Source organism: Oreochromis niloticus, linkage group LG12 (assembly GCF_001858045.2).
Source record: "Oreochromis niloticus isolate F11D_XX linkage group LG12, O_niloticus_UMD_NMBU, whole genome shotgun sequence".
Taxonomy (NCBI): Eukaryota; Metazoa; Chordata; class Actinopteri; order Cichliformes; family Cichlidae; genus Oreochromis; species Oreochromis niloticus.
In genome coordinates this window covers 35012931-35032437 of record NC_031977.2, presented here as the reverse complement: position 1 = coordinate 35032437, position 19507 = coordinate 35012931, and the positions used below count along the sequence as shown (strand labels likewise).

General features: G+C 38.8%; 2 protein-coding genes and 1 non-coding gene across 6 annotated transcripts in view; 2 read left to right on the top strand and 1 right to left on the bottom strand.

Annotated features, from left to right (window-relative positions):
- Positions 1-844: 844 nt before the first annotated feature.
- Positions 845-11752, bottom strand: LOC100700731 (STAM-binding protein-like A). The gene is made up of 10 exons (XM_003444471.4): positions 11603-11752; positions 7611-7835; positions 7412-7487; positions 7224-7319; positions 6467-6857; positions 6137-6261; positions 5551-5688; positions 4127-4239; positions 3924-4023; positions 845-1796 (listed from the first exon to the last, which is right to left on the bottom strand). Exons 2-10 carry the CDS (start codon positions 7811-7813, stop codon positions 1740-1742), a joined length of 1299 nt encoding a protein of 432 aa, XP_003444519.1. The 5' UTR covers positions 7814-7835; positions 11603-11752; the 3' UTR covers positions 845-1739.
- A 572-nt stretch (positions 11753-12324) lies between these two features.
- Positions 12325-12396, top strand: trnap-ugg (transfer RNA proline (anticodon UGG)). The gene has a single exon. It is a non-coding gene; the product is annotated as a tRNA-Pro (tRNA).
- Positions 12397-14160: 1764 nt separating this feature from the next.
- The window catches only part of slc39a14 (solute carrier family 39 member 14), a 31769-nt gene continuing 26422 nt past the window's right edge, over positions 14161-19507 (top strand). For 3 of the 4 annotated variants that reach the window (XM_019365570.1, XM_005451527.2, XM_013270885.1), the window contains exon 1: positions 14161-14390. The gene's annotated coding sequence lies outside the window, so the exon portion shown is untranslated. Of the gene's footprint in view, positions 14391-18495; positions 18596-19507 lie in introns of all 4 variants that reach the window. The other variant, XM_005451528.2, reaches the window with a different exon arrangement.

Sequence of the window (19507 nt, the reverse complement as noted above, 5' to 3'; positions counted from 1 at the left end):
TTTTGTTTTGTTTTATGTCACAGTTGAAAAACTGTTTTCTCATTCACTCTGTGAGCCTGCAGTTCATCTATTTTACTTTTGGGGACTGCAAGCAAACTTAGCAGAATTTATGGTTGAGCAGAGAGAGCATCTACTTGGGGCTCTTAAAAGCACTTGAAATGTTACACAAAACAGGTTGCTCATAAGTTTTGTGATAAATCATAGTCATACAAAATAAAAACACCAATCCATTTTCCTCTGCTTATCCATTTGAGCGCATTCAAGCTGCCATAAGCCAGAGAAACGGGGTCACAAAAACAAAATATTTTAATAAATATCTTTAACAGGCTGACAAGTTGGTACTAACTTCCGCTGCCTGTGTCAGAGATGGGGTCGCGTCCATGCACACTGTAACTGTTTGCCAGTAGATCGTTTATGTTTACATAAAAAACACAACAAATTTTCCTTCAGCTGCCTAATTTGTCCAACAGTGTGTTTCCAGAAAAAACAGCATACGTAAAGCCTGCGCGTGCCCTGTATACTTTTGGAAAGCATATTATTCGTTCCTCATGGGTCTGCTTGATTTTGATCCACTATTTTGTGTTCTTCTCTGATATGAACGCGTCATATCATTGAACTTACCAAACTGCCTGCGTTTTCGCAAACTACAGGCTCACTTATGTGAAATGATCAATTTTCTTCATCACGAATCCGTTGAATCGTCCAGGAAAGTCCCGTCCTGTCCGAGCTTTGGACACATATTTGTCTCCAGCTTCTTTTTCCTCTTCCAATCTGTGTAGCTGTATCTCTTATTTCTGACATTATTTCTCAAACATTTCTACAAACATAACAAGACAATACAGGATAAATTCATCTACAAGTTTATTCTTTTCTTGGCAATTAATTCGTAATTATGGCTAATCTTTGACTTCTTCTAACAAGAGAAGGGAGCAAAAAAAGAAAAAAAACTGGTTACAGGGGCATGATCCAGGGCCTGGTGGTTAGAAATATGTTGTAATGTGGAGCATTCAGGTACATTCAGATTGCACACTTGTCCTCTGAAGCGTGAACACATGATAAAGATCTACCAACCCTTTATCCAAGAAACAATAAGGACATTTTAAAACTTCACACAGAAACATTTAACGGTAGAGGATGATCTGGAGTGATGGGGTATAAAAATAGAATACAGCGCAGCAACACAAGCACTGCCTGCATACCTGAGTTACAACTTGCTTTCACTTCTCTCATCACTCATTTAAAAGAACAAAGAATAAATTAAAAACTTCACACTGGACTTCATGTTGCACACTGAAAAACTCAAAAACAAGTTTATGTAATCATCCTTGGCACTTTATCCTTCAGGAGAAACCAAAATGTGACGATGGTGCAAGAAAGGTTTGGGTTACCAGACATGTGTCTCTCACTGATGAACAAACATTTTTATTAATGACAAAAGGAAAGAAGTACACCACACACTGACAGAAACAAAGGGCCCCAAGAGCCAGTCCTTTAGCTGGATCGCAGTTGCTTGTTTGGAAAGTGCAACAAGTGGATTATCTTCTTAACAGAACAAAAAAACATAATAAAAAGAAAAACATTTGCAGCGTTGTTCTCTTTGAGAACAACCGAGGTCCATAATTATGGTAAACTCGTGGCCAGCATCTGCTCAGAACCACCCTGAAAATAAAAATGAGTGTTTTTTTCCCCAGCTTGATAAAACAGTCTGTGAGTGTTTTGGTGGAAAAAAAGGAACGAGATCACCGCAAATCCATCATGGACACGGTGCCATCAGTGATGGTGACATGTCCGGCGTGCTGAAAAAGGAGAAACACATTTCAGTTACATGCTCACTCAGTTAGCCACTTAGCTCAAAAGACTGAAATAATACATCAGACACCCAAGAAGAGTACAGTACCCCCCCACCCCACCCCCCAAACAGAGCCAAATAAGAGCTGGACTGAGAATCACAGCAGACGTTTCATGTGGCGGCAGATATACGTCTCCTTGTGATCATAGCAAAGATGGACGTAAGAGTACTTTTGAAATATTTATTTCTTGGCTTACGCTCTCTTAACATTAATTAGCATGCTGTTGGCCAAAGATGTGGACAGTGAGCCATTCATAAAGCTGTAATATCACACGTTTGCACACAAATAACTTGTGGAAAAATCCTTTTAAAAATTTATTTTGGGACAAAAATAATAAGATTTCTCAAGCTTTTGTTTTTTTTTTAAAACAGATTATATATACATGCAGTTTTTATGCACAGGCTCAGTGATGAGGCTCTCATTACTGATGAAATAAATAAATAAAATCAATTCTCAGGAAGATTTAGGTAGTTTGATCTGATGAACGTTATCGAGCCCACAGATTAGTACAGATTTAAAACCGGATGGCCTTCCTGATGCAACCCTCCCAACTATCCGCCTTTGGGACGGCCTTTGTGAGGACACTAAGCTTGTGACTCCCTGAGGCTGGATTTGTGCCTCTTTCTTGTTTGGAATCTGGGATTTTTCACATGTTAGAGAAATGTGTGAACTATTAAAACGTTTAAGTTATTTTATTGAAAAAGTAATAATCAAATCTATTTAAGATGACATGAAAATAAATCTGTTTTATTTTTCTGTATGAACCTTTAATCTGACTGAGATTGGAGTAAATATAAGAAAACGCCTCCTATTAAGTAGATTTGAGTACTCTCTGGGTTAACTGACCTTTTAAAAGTGACCCAAATATCTAATTAAAGGAAGAAAGAAAAAGCTATACTAAACCCTTGGTCATCACTTCATCACTTTACATCGTCGGCACTTTTTTGGCAGTAAGCCTTGCCCGTCCCAAAAATCATATACGACTTTCCACAGAAAACTGTGCCCAGTACATTTATCTGTAGGGGAGATAAACTATACTCTGCAGGAAACAAATGTGGGACATTTATTTCTAAACAGATCTTTATTCTGGAGTGTTGCATCTACCTCCATACAATCCTGACACTTTAAAAAAAAACGACACGTCAGAGTTTTTAGTCATATGTTACAAACATGTTTACTTTTTGCAAGACTACAGTTGGATTCCTTCTGAGGTTATTTCCCATCATGCACATGGTGGAAATTTACAAGCAGAAAAACTGGAGCAGAAACAAGGAAGGAGCTTTTGGCCACACCTGCAGTTTTGAGTGGAGTAGTTTGTTCTAAATAAAGACAAAAGAGCTTTAAAAAATAAAAAAAGAAAGATCTGGCAGAATGTGGGCACGGCATGGAGAGAGCGCAGACTTTGAAAACTTCAAATAATGTTAAACATGGCTGACTTCATTGGAACGCCAAGACAGGAAAAAGACTCAGTTTCCTGACCACCAAACAGTAGATGATGATGATGCAATCCCACTACAGCTTTAGTAAGACCGTTGAGGTTTTACTGAGACACTGAAATCACTTTTATAGTCGTTTGGTATGAGGCCAATGCTTTTCCTTGTTATAACTGGCTGGTTAGAGGCAAGTAAAATAAGTGGTGAGGCTCAGTCATTCAGTCTGTCAAAATGAGATTATTTTTACATCATTATTAACAATCTAAAACTATTTTCTGACGTCCTTCGAAAAATAAAAGACTCCAATTAGTTATTGGAAGTTATCATCCTGTTTAAACGCTTTGAGGTTTTCAAAATAAAATCTAACTCCAGTTATAGGAGTTATAGAAAATAATTCTAGATGCACAGAAATATGCAAGATCTTCTAAATAAAAGCCACCAGTTAATTATAGGATGCTTTAGTGCTAGATTTTCAAAATAAGAGCTTGTTTTTCTTTTGTGCCACTTACAGTTAAATTTGTTTCTACAATCCTAAATCATCTATATAACTCCAGAATTTTCATCATTTTCTTTAGCGATACAAATTCCTACCATTTGTGACAACACTGCATCTATGACTTCACAGCACAAATATACTTACTGTAAATAGAGGTGGCTCTTTGCTGTGAGGATGAAACCCTTTCTGTTTACATGTGGAAATCTCATCTGTTCCCCGATCTGTCAATCTGAAGTAGCCAATTCTGAAACACACACAAACACACAATCACACACGGTTAGATCACAGAAAAAGACAAAAAATATCCTGTAGTTTGTAAAAACAGGACACTGAGTTCTCCCACTCACTCGTTGAACTTAGGCGAGCAGACTATAGCGATGGCCTCCGGCAGCATGATCTGGTAGGAGCAGTGTGTGTGGAGGTCGACGCTGGACAGGAAGGCTGTCTGTGTGGGGTGAGTCTGGGAAACAGAGGGCAGACCGTCAGTGCACATTACACAGCAGGACAGGACCAGCGGTAACCATGAGGACTTATACTTGTGAGCCAAACTGTAGTTTATGCAGGTCTGAAGTCAGAATGTCTAAAAAAAGTTTAACTATACACCTGAACAAATACAAATTCAAAACCAATCAGTGAACAGTGAATACTTTTACATTTGGTGGCAGGTTTTAGTGCCTACTCAGCACTTTGGTTGATACGAGGTTCCACACAGTTAAGCAGCATTAAAGTACGATTCATTACTGAAGAATGTGATGGGTGGTTTCTAATGCCTCTGTTTAGGCAGTTTTTGACATCCTCCAATAAACAGTCCTCAACTTTAGCTTCATATCTGAGCGTTGCTTCTTCCTGTTCTTGTCGCTATTTTCAGAAAGGTTGCTTCCTATCAGTTGACCTGTTTTTGTAGATGCAATGAGGTTGCAGTTATATTTTTACTCGTGTGACTAAGCCATTGGTTTGCTCTGAGTTAGGAAGAATCTCAGTATGAGGTGAGCGCTTTTATTTGTAGAGTATTTTAATTTATTTAATACAATGCTGATATTTGGTGCCGTTGTATTAATACAACATCACCACACAAAATATTGCGATACTTTTTCCCCTTAGCCCTTGTGAACACATGAGGAATTTTTCCTTTAAGCAGCTGGAACATCCATGAGCAACCAATCATCAGCTGGTTAAGTTTCATACACAGTCTATGATTTTATATAATAACTCATGCGCCGTTGTTACGAAGCCTGGTAAAAAGTTAATATTTAAGTAACAGTATCATATATTAACTTTTATGAAGTTGTATCAAAACCACTTGTTTTGTGTAAGTACATGAACACCCCCAATGATGTTTAACAACCTGCCATAAATATCTAAAAAACTTTTTTATAATATTCCTAATAACTATTTCATAAATCAACAAGCAGTCTCCCCAATGAAATTTCATCATAGGAGCATTAAAAAAAGATTAAAAAAAAATCTATTTTAGTGTGAAATCAGACACAGAGGATTACCTCACTATGAATCAGTGACCTTTTTAAGACATTTTACAGAATGGCTTTGTTGATGTCTTTAACTTCTGGTTATCGTCTTATTTATCATCTATGCATGATTTTACTCCTATAATTTAGACGCATTTATATTTTTCTCTTCTGACATGTTTTAAAATTTCTGTGAGTAATGTTTGAATCTATTCTTTGAATAAAGTTTATAAGCTAAGCTGATTGGTGTGGGTGACTCTGATTATTCGTCAGCACTGACCCCAACCTGCCCATCTTTTACTCACATGTATCCAGCCGAGCGTGATGAGATCATACTGGTCCTGTATGAGGAAGAGTTCCTCTTCGTTTTCCGTGTCACAATAGTCCGGTCCGCCGCACTGCTTTGGTACGATGACGTGGGTCACAGTAAACGCATTTCTGGTCTGGACCAAACACAAAAAGCGTCTTGCTTTTACACTCCTTTAAATTATGCATGTCCCGCTGTCTGCCAAAGTGCCACCCAAGGGCACTGCCTGCACGAAATTAACACTGAGCAGCTGCTAGCAAAACCGCTCAGTCATGCTCATAAAAAAGTGGAAAGAGCTTGAAGTTAACCCCACCAGGAAATGATATAACGTAAACAATGGGCAGAGCAGCCAAAGAGCAATGAGACAAGTGTCAAATTATCTTCTAAACCTCTTTGGAGGGACATCAACTGTTGTCTAAGTTTCATTTAAAATCCACATTCATAAAACGTTCACAGCCTCAGAATTATTAACACTAACATTGAGCACCTCTGGGTTCAAGGGCTGGATAAAAGCATTTATTTAAAGTCATTTTTCTACTTCAGTACTATCGCTCCAACACGGCCACACTGTTCCAGCTTCTTACCAGTTTGCCACATAGGATGCCACAAGTTTCTACAGCTCTGCTTGTGTTGGCCTCAGCCAACCTCAGAAAGCTCCGGCACAACTCAGCGGGAACAGCCAACTGCCGAAGGGCATCCACCATTGTATCTGCAGAGATCATACACAAAAGCTGAATGGGAAAGTTAGACTCTTGTGAGATTCTGAAACAAGTCATGGTGCAAACAAACTAAATTAAGTAGGTCAAGGGGGGAAAGAAATCAGCTCAGAGGAATAAATACTTTCACCCAGGAGCAGGGCAGCACTTTAAATCCTGTGAAGGCCTGCCCACCGTGACACAAAAGAATGAACTCACTGTTATTCCCCGGGCTGACCAGAGACCCGGGCTTGAGTGAGCGGTCGAAGCTGGGCGGGCCGGTGGTGGGTGTGCCGATGGATGTGGGAGGGCGGTTATGTTGGTGGTTGGACAGTTCTCCTGGGATCTGAGGAAAGGTAGGGGAAACTAACGGTGGGCCCTGGATGCCCGGGATGAGGGGTGTGTCAGAGGAAGGCTCAGCCGGAGCAGCAAACTCCAGAAGCACTCGTTGGCGCTCCTTCTCCAACTCCTGGCGGCGGATCATCTCCTCAAAGGCACTGAACTGCTCCTGCTCCCGCTGCCGCCGTTGCATCTCAGCCACACGTTCCCGCTCTGCGTCCAGCGCTCGCTGCTTGGACTGCTCCCGCGCCAACGCCTCCTCCTCCTCTTTCTGAGCATGTAGCAAACACATCACATACTAGCTTAGTTTCAGCTGCAGTTTCTCTCTTTTGGCTCTTTTTTTAAACAGTGAGATTAAATGTATTGATCTTCTTGTTGATGAAACAAGTTTGCTTTAGAGCAGTTTGTGTGGCACATGAACTGCTACTGATTGACTATTCAAGGTCAGTTCAGGTGCATATTAATGAACTGTGATATGAGGTTACTGTGGGACTTGTTAATGATTCACCTGCTTATGGACTTTAAATGTAAATTGGATTTTATTTAATTACTTCTAATCTCTTAAACCTTTCCAGTGTGACTTAATGTAGCAACGTGATGCAAGGGTGTAAATTCACAAAAGAGTGTTTCAGCTCACCTTTTTGACAAGATATTGAGCATATTCCTGTTCAAATCTTTTCAGTAGAGCTTTTTTGAGAATCTCAGCCTGAGGAAACGCAACGTCCTTCAGTTTCTGTAGATTAATCAGAATGAAATAAGTGTCAAACTTTCCTTGAAAACAATTAGTAGTGCAAATAAACAAACAAAATAAAACTGTATGAGCACCTTTAGTGTGTCCTTTTTCTCAGGAATGTTGGCTGTCTTGTAATCCCGATGTTTGGGAAGTTTTTCTATAAAGAGCCTTAGGAGGGGAAAAAAAACCATCAGGACCAGTAAAGGTCAGAAAACTCTCGAGGGAGGTCTTTACGTAAACTCCTTCAGCTTGCTTCAGTCAATATGGATGGAAATGTGAAAAGACACTCACGTAATATATTTATTATAAAGGACAAAGGCATGCTCGATGTTGCCCTCCTCCGTGTAGATGTTAGCCATGCGGATCATCTCCATGCCTGAGCGGAAGTAGCGGCGTGGGGGCATGTCGTCGTTAATCTCCACCGAGCTGCCCTTCTTGGTCAGGGCGCGGACGCGCTCCTCCGGCTGCAGGCTGACATCAGTGTGATCGGCCATCACGACAGCTCAACCTGTAAGACTGGAGAAACAGGCTGACTCAGTGGAATCTTTAATTCAACAGTGCATTCATAACGCCGGGTTTAAACATCCGAGAGCCTTTGAACACACCGTCAATCTGAATTCTGACTTGGAGGTAAAGCTAATCGTGATTATTTTGGTTAATACTGAGAAAAAGACAATTTAACACAATTACTCAAAGACTGTGTAATATCAGTGAAGTTGCTAAACTTGTAGCTAAACTTTACTTAAAATAACTAAATAAGAAAGAAAAAACTTGACAAATAAAGGAACAGCTTAGTATCACAGAGCAACAAAAATGAAGTGGGCGCTAAAAGACAAAGCAAAGCTTCACGGTGGAATCATTTTATCTAGCTCAGGAATCTTGAACATGCAGCGTGTCATAGGCAACATACTTCACCTGGTGACTTAACCTCTTAATTTGGCTGAACCTGAATTGCTGATAGTAGCATGGACGTATACATATAAAAGGCTACTCCAGAGTCCTCCTAGTTATACTTCCAAAAAGTCACCAAGGAAAAATAAGAATTAAACATTGTTCAGACCTTTTTTTTGCTTTCACCACCAACGCTGCTGGAGTAAGTTTGATCAGTTAATGGTTCACAGCTAAAATAAACTGATACTGGTCTGGAATATAAACATTTACCATTTTTAAAGCTAATATGCAGCTAAATGTTTTATTTATTACCAAAGTAGCATACGTCTAATTTGATTTATTTGCAAAAACACAGGTGTTCATCCAGATTTCTTACTGATATAAACCCCAATAATAACAATAAACATCTTTCTAATATAATATAATCACCACATATAGTACAAATTATTATCACATTGTGACTCTATAATGCCACACATCAAAGCCAACTGGTACCTCCAGTTTTAATGAGTTAACTGTACAATCCAAATAAGCACCAAATAACAACTTTCTAATCAGAAACATTCACGGAAAATCATCATTTTCTGTTTCTTTGTCTCTTATGAAGATCAGATCTCATCTCCACATTCAAACTGCACCACAGTTTCACTCCATGCACAGAAACACTAAAGCTTTTCCTGGTAGTACGCACATTCAGAGGTTTGAAGTTCCAAAAACTCTTTAAAATATAACTTTGTTCTCTCAAACAAAGCATGCTTTGAATATCATCTGGTAGTTTATTATTGCTATGCTAATAGATCCTTTTTCCTCATGCCACACTTTATAAACAATTAGACAACTTCATAAATGTTACAAAAACGCTGTATTATTGTAATGTATGTACAGAGACCATTCCCACCAACGACCACTTCAAAATCACCAGTTAACCTAACATAAATGGTAAATGGCCTGTATTTATATAGCGCTTTTCTAGTCCCTAAGGACCCCAAAGCGCTTTACATATCCAGTCATTCACCCATTCACACACTGGTGATGGCAAGCTACGTTGTAGCCACAGCCACCCTGGGGCGCACTGACAGAGGCGAGGCTGCCGGACACTGGCGCCACCGGGCCCTCTGACCACACAGCAAGAAAATGCATGTCTTTTGGTCTGTGGGAGGAAGCGACAGTCCAGAAGAGACATATATGTCAGGTTAACATGAAGAGAACCCACACAGGCACAGAAAGAACAGGCGAACGCAGGAATTTGAAACCAGGAATTTCTTGCTGTGAGGCGATGGTGCTAACCACCAGATCACTGTGCTGCCCTCATCTAGATTATTAGAGATCGAATTTTGACTAAAATTAAAATTAAATTAATTTCACATTAATTTCACTACTTGGAAGATAAACAAAGAAGCATATTTCTGCTCCTTTTTTTAAGTTACAAATGTTCATTGTGTACCTAAAACAGAGGGAAAAAATTGTGCAGGTTTTTATTTTTGTAAAACTAGAAGTATCTAGCCTAGCTATTCAGCTCGTTTCAGTTTCATGTGTGCGTAATCCATCTCTGAACCTTTACCTACCAAACCAAAAACAACAAAATGAAGTATAAACAACAAGAAGACCTGATTCTTCAGTTCAGAGTCAGACTTTCATTCTCAAACAGGATTTGGAAAGTCTAAGCAGGTAAAAAACAAAACTATAGAGCTAACTAGAGTGAGTAATAACTAAGAGAACATTTAGTTGGCCCCCTTTAAACCTCTAAAATGCTGCACATTTGTTTCACAGTTTTTATGTCAGACACTGCTTCATCTCCTTTCAGAACTCTCTACAACCTTCATGAGTCCTAAGGAAATGTAAACTTTATTAGAAGTGAACAGCAAGAAAGAATCTTGAAAAAAAAGTAAGGCATATCCAGCTGGAGTTTTTAACAAAATGACTCTATGTGGAATTCACAATGACATCACTGGAAACTATGTGTGTATAGAGTATATTTTAAGGTAATTAATTCAGTGAGTATGTAGGAAACACAGACTCTCGTATACGCTAGCACAAAGAGGCAGTGTCCTCAGTATCAAGGCCACAACTCAGTCTAAAAATCACTGGCTGCTGCATATATTTAGGGGGAAAAAAAACTGCTGGGAGGGTCGATTTGGTGTGACTCGAGATTCTCTAGGCTTCATCAGCATGCTGACTAACAGTCAAATGGCTGCTATTGATTCTCCCATGATGGCTTCTTGGCTAGAAGGCACAGAAACACAGTGTATAAAGAGGCGGCCACTTCTTAACAGTTTAGCTCAAGAGGTGTGGCGCTGATAAAAGGAGAGGAGGGGTGGTACTTGTGGTTCATGCTGTTACCATACCATATTATATATGGTCTATATAACAAGTTAGTAATATTATGTAACACATACTTAGTTACTGCTTTGTTAAGTCGAAATTATTTATGTTGCCCATATAAAGTAGATGATGAACATAAAACTAAGGAGATATTCATGGAGAAAAACTAAACTTTATTAACAATTACAACACTGATGTCTGCATAAAATATTGAAACTTGTTTTGTAGACTCAGAATAGGACTGTAGGAAGTGACTACCCATAATGGTATTTTTGGTAAACAAAATTTGCATTATGGACAAGTGTCTGTAACCCTAATTATAAAAACAGCTAAAAGATATTATGTATGTAAAAAGGTGCTAATTTTCATTTGGCTCCAATACTCTTCCTCTAAGCAAGAAAGCCTAGAGAAACCTTAAACCTTTTAAAATGATTATCAAGTAATCTACCCTTATTGTAGACTCACAGAACTAAAACAGGCCGAAGAGATGACACAACCACAGCTGGGGTTGGCAGCGTGTGTACTAAATTTTATAGTTGAGATAAACCCCTTCAGAAGCATTCAGTCATCAAATGTAGGTAAAAATTAGATTTGACTGTGTATTTTAACTCTATATAACTATATAATATCAAAATTAACCTGCAATGAAACCACGAATAAGGTGCTTGACATACATAAATTTCTTAGAAAATGTATTGACAGAGTATTTGAGAAAGTAACACGTAAAAACCACAGTGGCAGTAACTTTTATGTTTACAGTCAGTGTGATCTTTACAGAAAAGGGTAAATTACAAATATGTTGTGTCAGACTTGGTTTTTTATCCAAACCATTAGCCAGCTCGGTCATGGCTCCATGACCGAGCTTTTTCAACCTTCAGGGTTGCTTTCACCTCCTTTAAAAACTTCCCGACACTCCCTGTGTGTCACTGTATTTTCCCATCGATCCCTGTATCGCTGTCACTGAACTGATCGAGCTCTTTAAAAACGTCGCGTTAGCCTGCGCTAAGTTAGCCTCTGATAAACGGGTAAAAAGCTCTCCACTTCCGTAGAAATGCCATCATCCTTCTTACCTGATCGAGCCGTGAACCTGAACCCGAAGCTCCCACAGAACTACATACAAGTGGATAATAAACACGGTCAAATTACGGTCCCAAAGCTGATTGTTAGTGAGCTTCGCCTACAACAGCATCTGTACACTTCCGCAATCAAAGCAACTTCCGCCCGACTAATTGTCACGCAAGCGCAGAAGTAGCCCTGTAATTTAGTTTCTTTCGAATGGATATGGGCTTTGTGTTGTGTTTAAAAATATATACACTGATCTGATTTTTAAAGGTGAAAAATTTCAGACAAAAAATTGATTTATTTTAAACGTTTGATGGTCATTCTGCAGTCTTTTGGTATTTGTCTGTGCAGCCATTGATTTCATGTGTTTTCAAGCATTTTCTAGCATTTCATTGGACAGTTCGCCTCGTACTTTACACACGCATGCGCTGTCCTTCCCCAGGTGGCCTTGCGCTCTGGTACTTTCCCTTGCTTAGTGATATGCATTTAAAACGGTTGGTTCAGATCAGCGGATGCGTTTCATGCTGAATGGGGTGACGTCAGCTATCAGCCCAGGCACCAAGCAATCAAACCACGAGAGCGAGCGACGTGGTTGCTCGTGCAGTCTGGCATCAAAATGTCGAGACCTCGATTACTGTGCTCAATAATGAATACACTATATGTCAACAATGTAACCAGCAATTAACTTGGCTCATGCTAACAGGAAGGACGATGACCCACGAGCGAACGTGGCTCGTTGGTCTAGGGGTATGATTCTCGCTTTGGGTGCGAGAGGTCCCGGGTTCAAATCCCGGACGAGCCCTTTATTTGTTAATGCTGACGTACTGTATGAGATCAGAGGCGCTTGGGCAGTAAAAAAAAGTACACTCATCCAGTGATGTAGCGCACTTTATGCAGAGAATTTCTCACTGTGTTTGTCAGGCTTATCTGCGTGTTTTTAGGGTACTTTCTGGGTTTATTAATTATATAATCATAAATAGCATTCACCTGAAATTCTCTGAATTACACTGCAGGGATGGAACAGCACATTTATTTTGAATTACTTTTTGTGATCACAGTTTACTCCACTATATTAATTGAACATTTAAGAATGAAATTAGGAATTTAAACCAAAAATTAAATGACAAATACATTTGGAAAATAAATCCATCCACTCCTTCTTTTGTGGAGTTCTTACCATAATAACATATTTGTTTGCCTTGCCATATTTTATATCATGACCTGTATTCATTTTATTATATTAAATTCATTTGTGCTAGGTTGTTTTTAAAGGTTTAAGACATTACATTACTTCTCATTTTTAAAATATTTTGCTTCCAAGGTGCCAGACTTCCATATGATTTGGTAAAGTGGTTTTGAATTGCTGTTCTTCAGGGTTTCTGCAGGTCTATCAGATTTTTTCTTTGCAATTGGCTGCATTGTCTGTAATCACCATTTTCAGGGGATTAACACTGATCTATGAATCATTCAAGTATAAAAATGGCACCTAAATAAATGAAAAGTTCTGTGTTATGTCTATGCATAAAATACAACAAGCATTTTTGGGCATGTCTATTGCAAAAACCTACAATTTCTAATTTAGTTTACTCTTAAAAAAGAGAGACAAAGATAACACAGTTTGACAGGCATAAAATAGTATTTTTGCACAAATAAAGTGACTCCCAAAGCATGTGAAACGAGGGTGTATTTCTTTTCTGAGAAAAAAAAGTTGGGGATGAAAGATGTGGCAGGCCTGAAAATCCTATCTCCAGTAGGTAGATAGGATTATCTGAAATTTATGTCTTATGAAAAAAAAAAGAATATCAGTCAAAGGCCTAAAACAGGACCTGACATATTCATCTGACCTGTCAGCAGATCCATCTACTGTTCACTGAAGCACGAGGGCTTCTGTCAAGGAGCCATTCTTAAGAAATGGAATCAGGTACGACAGGGAATGTGTACAACCCTCTGTAAAACACAGTGGAAGCATGGTGATGGTTTGGCACTTCATAGTGATTGCCGAGACCTTATCAAAACTGATGGACACAGAAAAATACTATGAGGATTTTGATCCATCATGCCATGTAATTTGGAGGGTGTCTGACTGGCAGAAGGTTTATTTTTCACAGACTGATCCCAAACAGACTGGCAATGCAGAAAAAGCATACTTGGATAGAAAAACACACAGAGGAGCACTATCCATCATGGACCGGGCTAGCCAATGTTCAATAAGGATGACCTCAACATTATTGAATAATCAACTACCTCACTTTTTGTTCAACAATAAACACAACCCATAACAATCATTTTTTTGATCCTTTTAATTATAATTTAAGTAGTGTGGGATCATCTTGAGAACACGAAACACAACATATATATAACATGTAGAATGATATATAGCTGACTAAAGTAAAATAGAATATGACAAAACATTAGTTAAACTAATGTCAGGTTAAAATAAATATAAATTTGAATGAAAAGTGATATAGCTCACTCATAATCAGGGTACGGTTTTCCGTGCAGTACCACCTTTTGAACGCAAGGTGGCAGACACGACCATGTGGAAAAGCCAGTGCGGTCTGTCGACGTCACAGCGAGAAGGACCACATCCTCCACACGTTCCTGCTGCCAGGGGGTAAAAAGCGAACGTCCTGTCTGTGTGTGAACGACTGAGCAGTGCCGGATGGATCGTCCCCACCACAGCTGACATTTTCACTCCCTGAATTTGACATCGCGGATCGTGTCGGAGCCACGGGAATTGAATTGTTGACAGGAATTGACGTCAAGCCTGATTTTCTGCCCCAACAGTATCACCCGGTAAGCTAACTCTCCAAGCTAATCTAAAACCAGCTAATATACCTGACTCCAGGTTATCAGACCACTAAGATGAAATGTCTCCTCAGTTTTATTGATGAACACAGGGTAGTGTGTCCGTGTTTATTCAGCGTAATCATGTAAGACCATAGATATATAATGAGTTATTTTTTAGTGTAGAAGCTAACATTATAAAGGTAGATAAGTAACCATCAGGCTTTTTAACTCATTGAATTTTGGGTTTAGTGTTCTCCACGATAATCCATAGATTTGTCTTTGGAGAGAAGCAAAGGAGTGCAGACAGGTGAGACTCACCCAGGTGTCTGTATAAATCTGCCAATAGAAAGAGTCCCTTTTAATCTATGCATGCAATATCTGTTTTCTGGCACAGATTAGATCCCATTTTGGTCACTGGAAGTCGGCCCTGTTACTCAGCACCACTACTACTACTAACTGTTACTCACCTTGTATGCAGATGTGTTGCATAGGATGAGTTAATTGTTAATTTATCTTTTATTGCTCACACTGACAGTTGCTTAAACCTGTAAAGTCCACTGCCTCGTCAGTCGTTCAGGGTCGCTTGTAGTTTATAGGTCACATTATGAGATGTTATAGTTTATATTACAGTCTGCAGACTGTAAAAAATAGTAATAATTAGAATTATTGTGAATAAGTTTGGAGACTTTACAAGTATCTCAAAGCCCTTTATTTTAATTGTTAACTTTGCAATTCAGTTTAGTGTTTTATTTAGTTTTATTTCATTTTATTACTTTCCGTGTTATTGTTGTAAAATAACTACAGTGTGTGTGCATACAGACACTATGGTTTGGAGATATGAGTACAGAGGGGTGTACTACAAACATGGTTTAACACAGCCAGCCCTTTTTTTGCATTAGCTGGTGTGACCAAACCTAAAACCACATTTGGGGATAAAAGATATCAAATTCTCTGTTAAGCAGACTTTCTGCTTCAGACTCTGTAGGCTTTCACATAAAAAGGGGCATGTCACAAATGTCATATGATTCTTCCTCCACACAAAATGATCCCCATGAGTGCTGCCAACTGCAGAGACATTATAAGATGGCAATCTATAACGGTAAATATAAAGAATATGCAGAAAATCATGCGTCTGTTGATTTTGCACAGAGAGCAGTAAAATAAACATTTTAATTCAAGTTAGTTGTTTGATCGCTGAGTGTGCTCTCACTGCTGCTCCTTAGAAACCTTATTTCTAAGGTTACAGCTGCACATTATAGCTCTGAGAATGTCCTTAGTTTGCAAAATAAAATGTTACACATCTACCCAGTATCACTGATACACAGTCCAGATTTTGCAGACTGTGTTTGAATTTATTTATTTTTTTTGCTCCAGATATATTTTTAATATTACCTTAGACAGGTTAGCTAGAAGTTTCTTCCTTATATTTGAAAACAGCATGGCTGACATGTGTTTGTTTGCTGCCAGCAGCTCTAGGGTTCTAGGGGTCTGCTTTTTGCTTCAGGTGTGCGAGGTCCCGGGTTCAAATCCCAGATGGGATTAACCCCATATTTAAGTATTATTTTAACAATGTCATGCAAGCAGCTCAAGATATACAATTATCATTTTTTAAAGCAATGATGTGAAATTTGTTTGATGCTGAACTTTGTAAAATAAAAAGCATGGCAGCTTTTCCTTTGACAGCTCTCTCTCTGTGCATGCACCACCTACACAAACATGTTGTGCATGGAGTGGAGCCAACACCAGACAGGTGAAGTGAAATACTATTAATAGAAATTGGATTGCAGGTGAGAAATGAACAAAGATCTGATCTGAAAAGATGTGCCTGTTGTCACTGATGCATGATCTGGTTATTTTCAGTCAGGATTACACTGACATCTGTCCTCCTCCTGCCATCAGTGGTGCATTTTCGATATGAAATTGGGACGGGTGAGATGTTTCACTGCCTTTAGAGGGCCGTTGGGCAATGTGCATGCGTCTTACTTTGTGTGCAAAAGGCCCTGGATTCATATTTTGTTTGTTACACGCCTGTATGATAATACATACTTTATATGTGCATTATCTGCAAGCACCTCAAGCTTTACAGTTATATACAACAAGATGCCTTACTTTATGTGTGTGTCTGCCATTTTCAAAGGCTTTTCTGACTGCTATTATGGCTTGCTGTGCGGCTCGTTGTTCTTTGTGTCTAGTTCTTACTTTGGGCATGAGATGTCCTGGGTTCAAATTTCACACGTGGTCTAAGGCTGTATGATAAGATGCAGTGTTTGATTAATGTCTGTACACAATTTGACCTATGCAGTGAAATAAAACCCTATGAACTGATGACTTAATCTGACCCGATGTTTACATGATCCCAGTTCCTCTTGCAGTTATACCTGAGGCAAACAGGGGTGAGTCTACAGGGGGTCATGGGGTGGACTATACCATATTTATTTTAAGGCTTTAGTAACATTATTTTGCATGTCAGAACATCTTTGTTGGTATTGAGAATGTTGATATGCTCGCCTTTCTTGATTTACAGCCGCCACATCCTCCTTTAACCCTTTAAAGTTGATCGGAGAGCCTGCGTGCCGTTTGCAGTTTTTTACTTTTTTTTTGCAAATTGTACACAATAATATTTATTTTTGTTTTTTGCTGCAGTTTTAAAAAATGAGCTTATCTCAGAAATTATGAAGACACTTAAAATAAATTTCCTGTGGTTGGAAACTATTTTGCACAACTTTTTTGCATTTATAGTTTTAAGGGATATCTTTGACATTTCTGTAACTAGAAAAGTTACTTTCTTTTGTAGTCTTTGCACTTTTTAGCAATTTACGTAGTTACTATGGACTTAATGCATACCTATTATTAAAATTTGGGATATAATGGTTGTATTGATGCATAGCAACTTGAAATACTCCAACAAATGGCTCTACATCAAGTGAAATGTAAAGATAAGCTCTGACGGATTTTTTCTATGGTGGGCTTAAGGTTTACAGAGAGACGCACTCACTCGTATACTACCACACTTATACACACAGACACACACAGATGCACAAAAACACGATCACACACCAAATGTACATCATTGAGGAGCGAATACTGTCACAAAGTGTTCCAAGAAGACCCGCCCTCCACCTGCAGCCCTGATTTGGATAAGAGCTTCAGTAAGAAATGCAGATTCTTTGAAACAATGTTCATGTTGGCTGCAGTCAGTCATGACAATGTTATTGCTCTTTATACAGAAGAACAACACTAACAAAAAAAGAAAGTAAGTTGAGCAAGATTTCGTCAGTTCGAGGTTCTGAATGATTAATTTTTGATTGATTACCCAGCCATAGCATGCAGGATATTTACAGTCTGGTTCAGAAATGGTTTTGCCCTCTATGAATAGTTTCCTTCTTCATAACAGCTCTGAGGATGCTGATTTGTTTTTCTTTTACCTTATTCATCTGGTTGATTTCTTCAGAGCTCTGTCCACATTAATTGACACGTCCTGACCAGGCCTCGCTACTCTGAGTCATTAAACTGGATCATGCATGTGCTGTTGTTATCCTGTTTTTGTGCTGATTTCAGTTACATGTAGTTAGATTCAATGATCTTAATTAGATTTTTTTTTTTTTTTTTTTTTTTTTAATCAATGCATTTCCCAAACATGGATTTAACCTACTTGAAAAAGGTTTATGGTCTAAGATTCAGTTTAATCCACGTCATGTTTAACTTACTCTACCTTACACTGCAGCCATCAAATTAATTATCTTTAATGTTCTCTTAAAAAGGAAACGGTAACCCACCACTTAAAATGTGAGTAACTTACTTCAGTGCACATGCTCTGTGGCTTTCTGTGTCTGGCTTGCTGCTCTGGGTAAGAGAGACGGGGTCTGAGTCAGTCCGGGTCACATTGAAACCCTTTAATTTTATGGTTGGTGGTCCTTTGGAGTGTACTCAGGATGAGTGGAGCACAATAACAATGCGTTTGGTGAACCAAAACAGTGCCCACAGCTATCGCTCTCTCATCTAATGACGGCTTTGGTTGATGATACCTGCGCGAGAACCAAGCGAAACAGTAATTAGGGGTTGATGAAGGCATGCACATCCTCACCTGGTCTATCCTGTGGTTGTATATAAGGTGGCCTGGGAGGAGAGAGTTCAGAGTGCAGATGTGAGAGGACGGACGAGATGTGAGGAGCAAACTGCTGGAAATTGCAAAGTCTCCATTCATAGAAAAGGTATGACAAAATGCATGCTCTGTAGTCAGCATGAGTCTGCAGGGAAAGCCTGTTGAAATCAGATCTGAGAGCTTGTTTATGTTTTTACATTTATCACAAGTCCAACAACTGATAAGTACAGTTATTGGACTAAAAACCATTAAAGTGATTGATAATGAAAGTACTTTTGTTATTTAGTGACACAGCCCTCCCCATTTATCCAGGTTTGGGACTGGCAGTCGTCACTTTTGTTATTTAAAGACCTAAATATTGATTTTATGGAAACACACGTGACATGGCAGCACTTAATACTAAGTGTTCTTATTATCATTTTGTTGGGCAATATGAATGGAACCACTGCCTGTTGATCATTGAATTCTCTGAAAAACTATCTCTGTAAGATCTCTTGGACTTCAGAGTGCAGAGTTTTATCTTTCCCCGAAGAGCATCGGTAAGAAATACGGATTCTTAGAAGCAACTTTATTCGTTCTGGCTGCAATATAAAAATAACCTTATTGCTCTGTAAGCCTCTATATATGATCCTAAAACAGAGCACTTTGTACTTTTTTGTCTTATGTCAGTTTTTCAAAGCCTAAGTTTGAATTCATTTTTTAAATTCTTTTTTTATATTTATCCTTTATCATCAGAGTTTAAACACCTGAACATAGTCAAGCGTTTGTCATTCGTTGGTACGTCAGGTCTTAATGACAGAGCTGTGATACTGGTGAATGTGTTATCGTCCACAGACGGCATTTATGGCACCTTTGCTTGCTTCACGCTGGCCAAAGTTTTATTTCTCCTTGTAAAATCTCCCCTCGGGCTTCGGTAGACCTACCCTAGTTTGTGATCAGTAATATGATGCCAACGCCATCCCTTTCATGTGAACGCGTTAGTATCTAGACTGATAAACGCTGGGTTGACTTATTACTTCTT

Coding starts and splice junctions, on each gene's coding strand:
- LOC100700731 (XM_003444471.4), bottom strand. CDS start 7,813: ATGGCCGATCACACTGATGTCAGCCTGCAGCCGGAGGAGCGCGTCCGC. Junction 7,320..7,411: donor AGAAAAAGGACACACTAAAG/GTGCTCATACAG, acceptor ATTAATCTACAG/AAACTGAAGGACGTTGCGTT. Junction 6,858..7,223: donor CTCAATATCTTGTCAAAAAG/GTGAGCTGAAAC, acceptor CTACATGCTCAG/AAAGAGGAGGAGGAGGCGTT.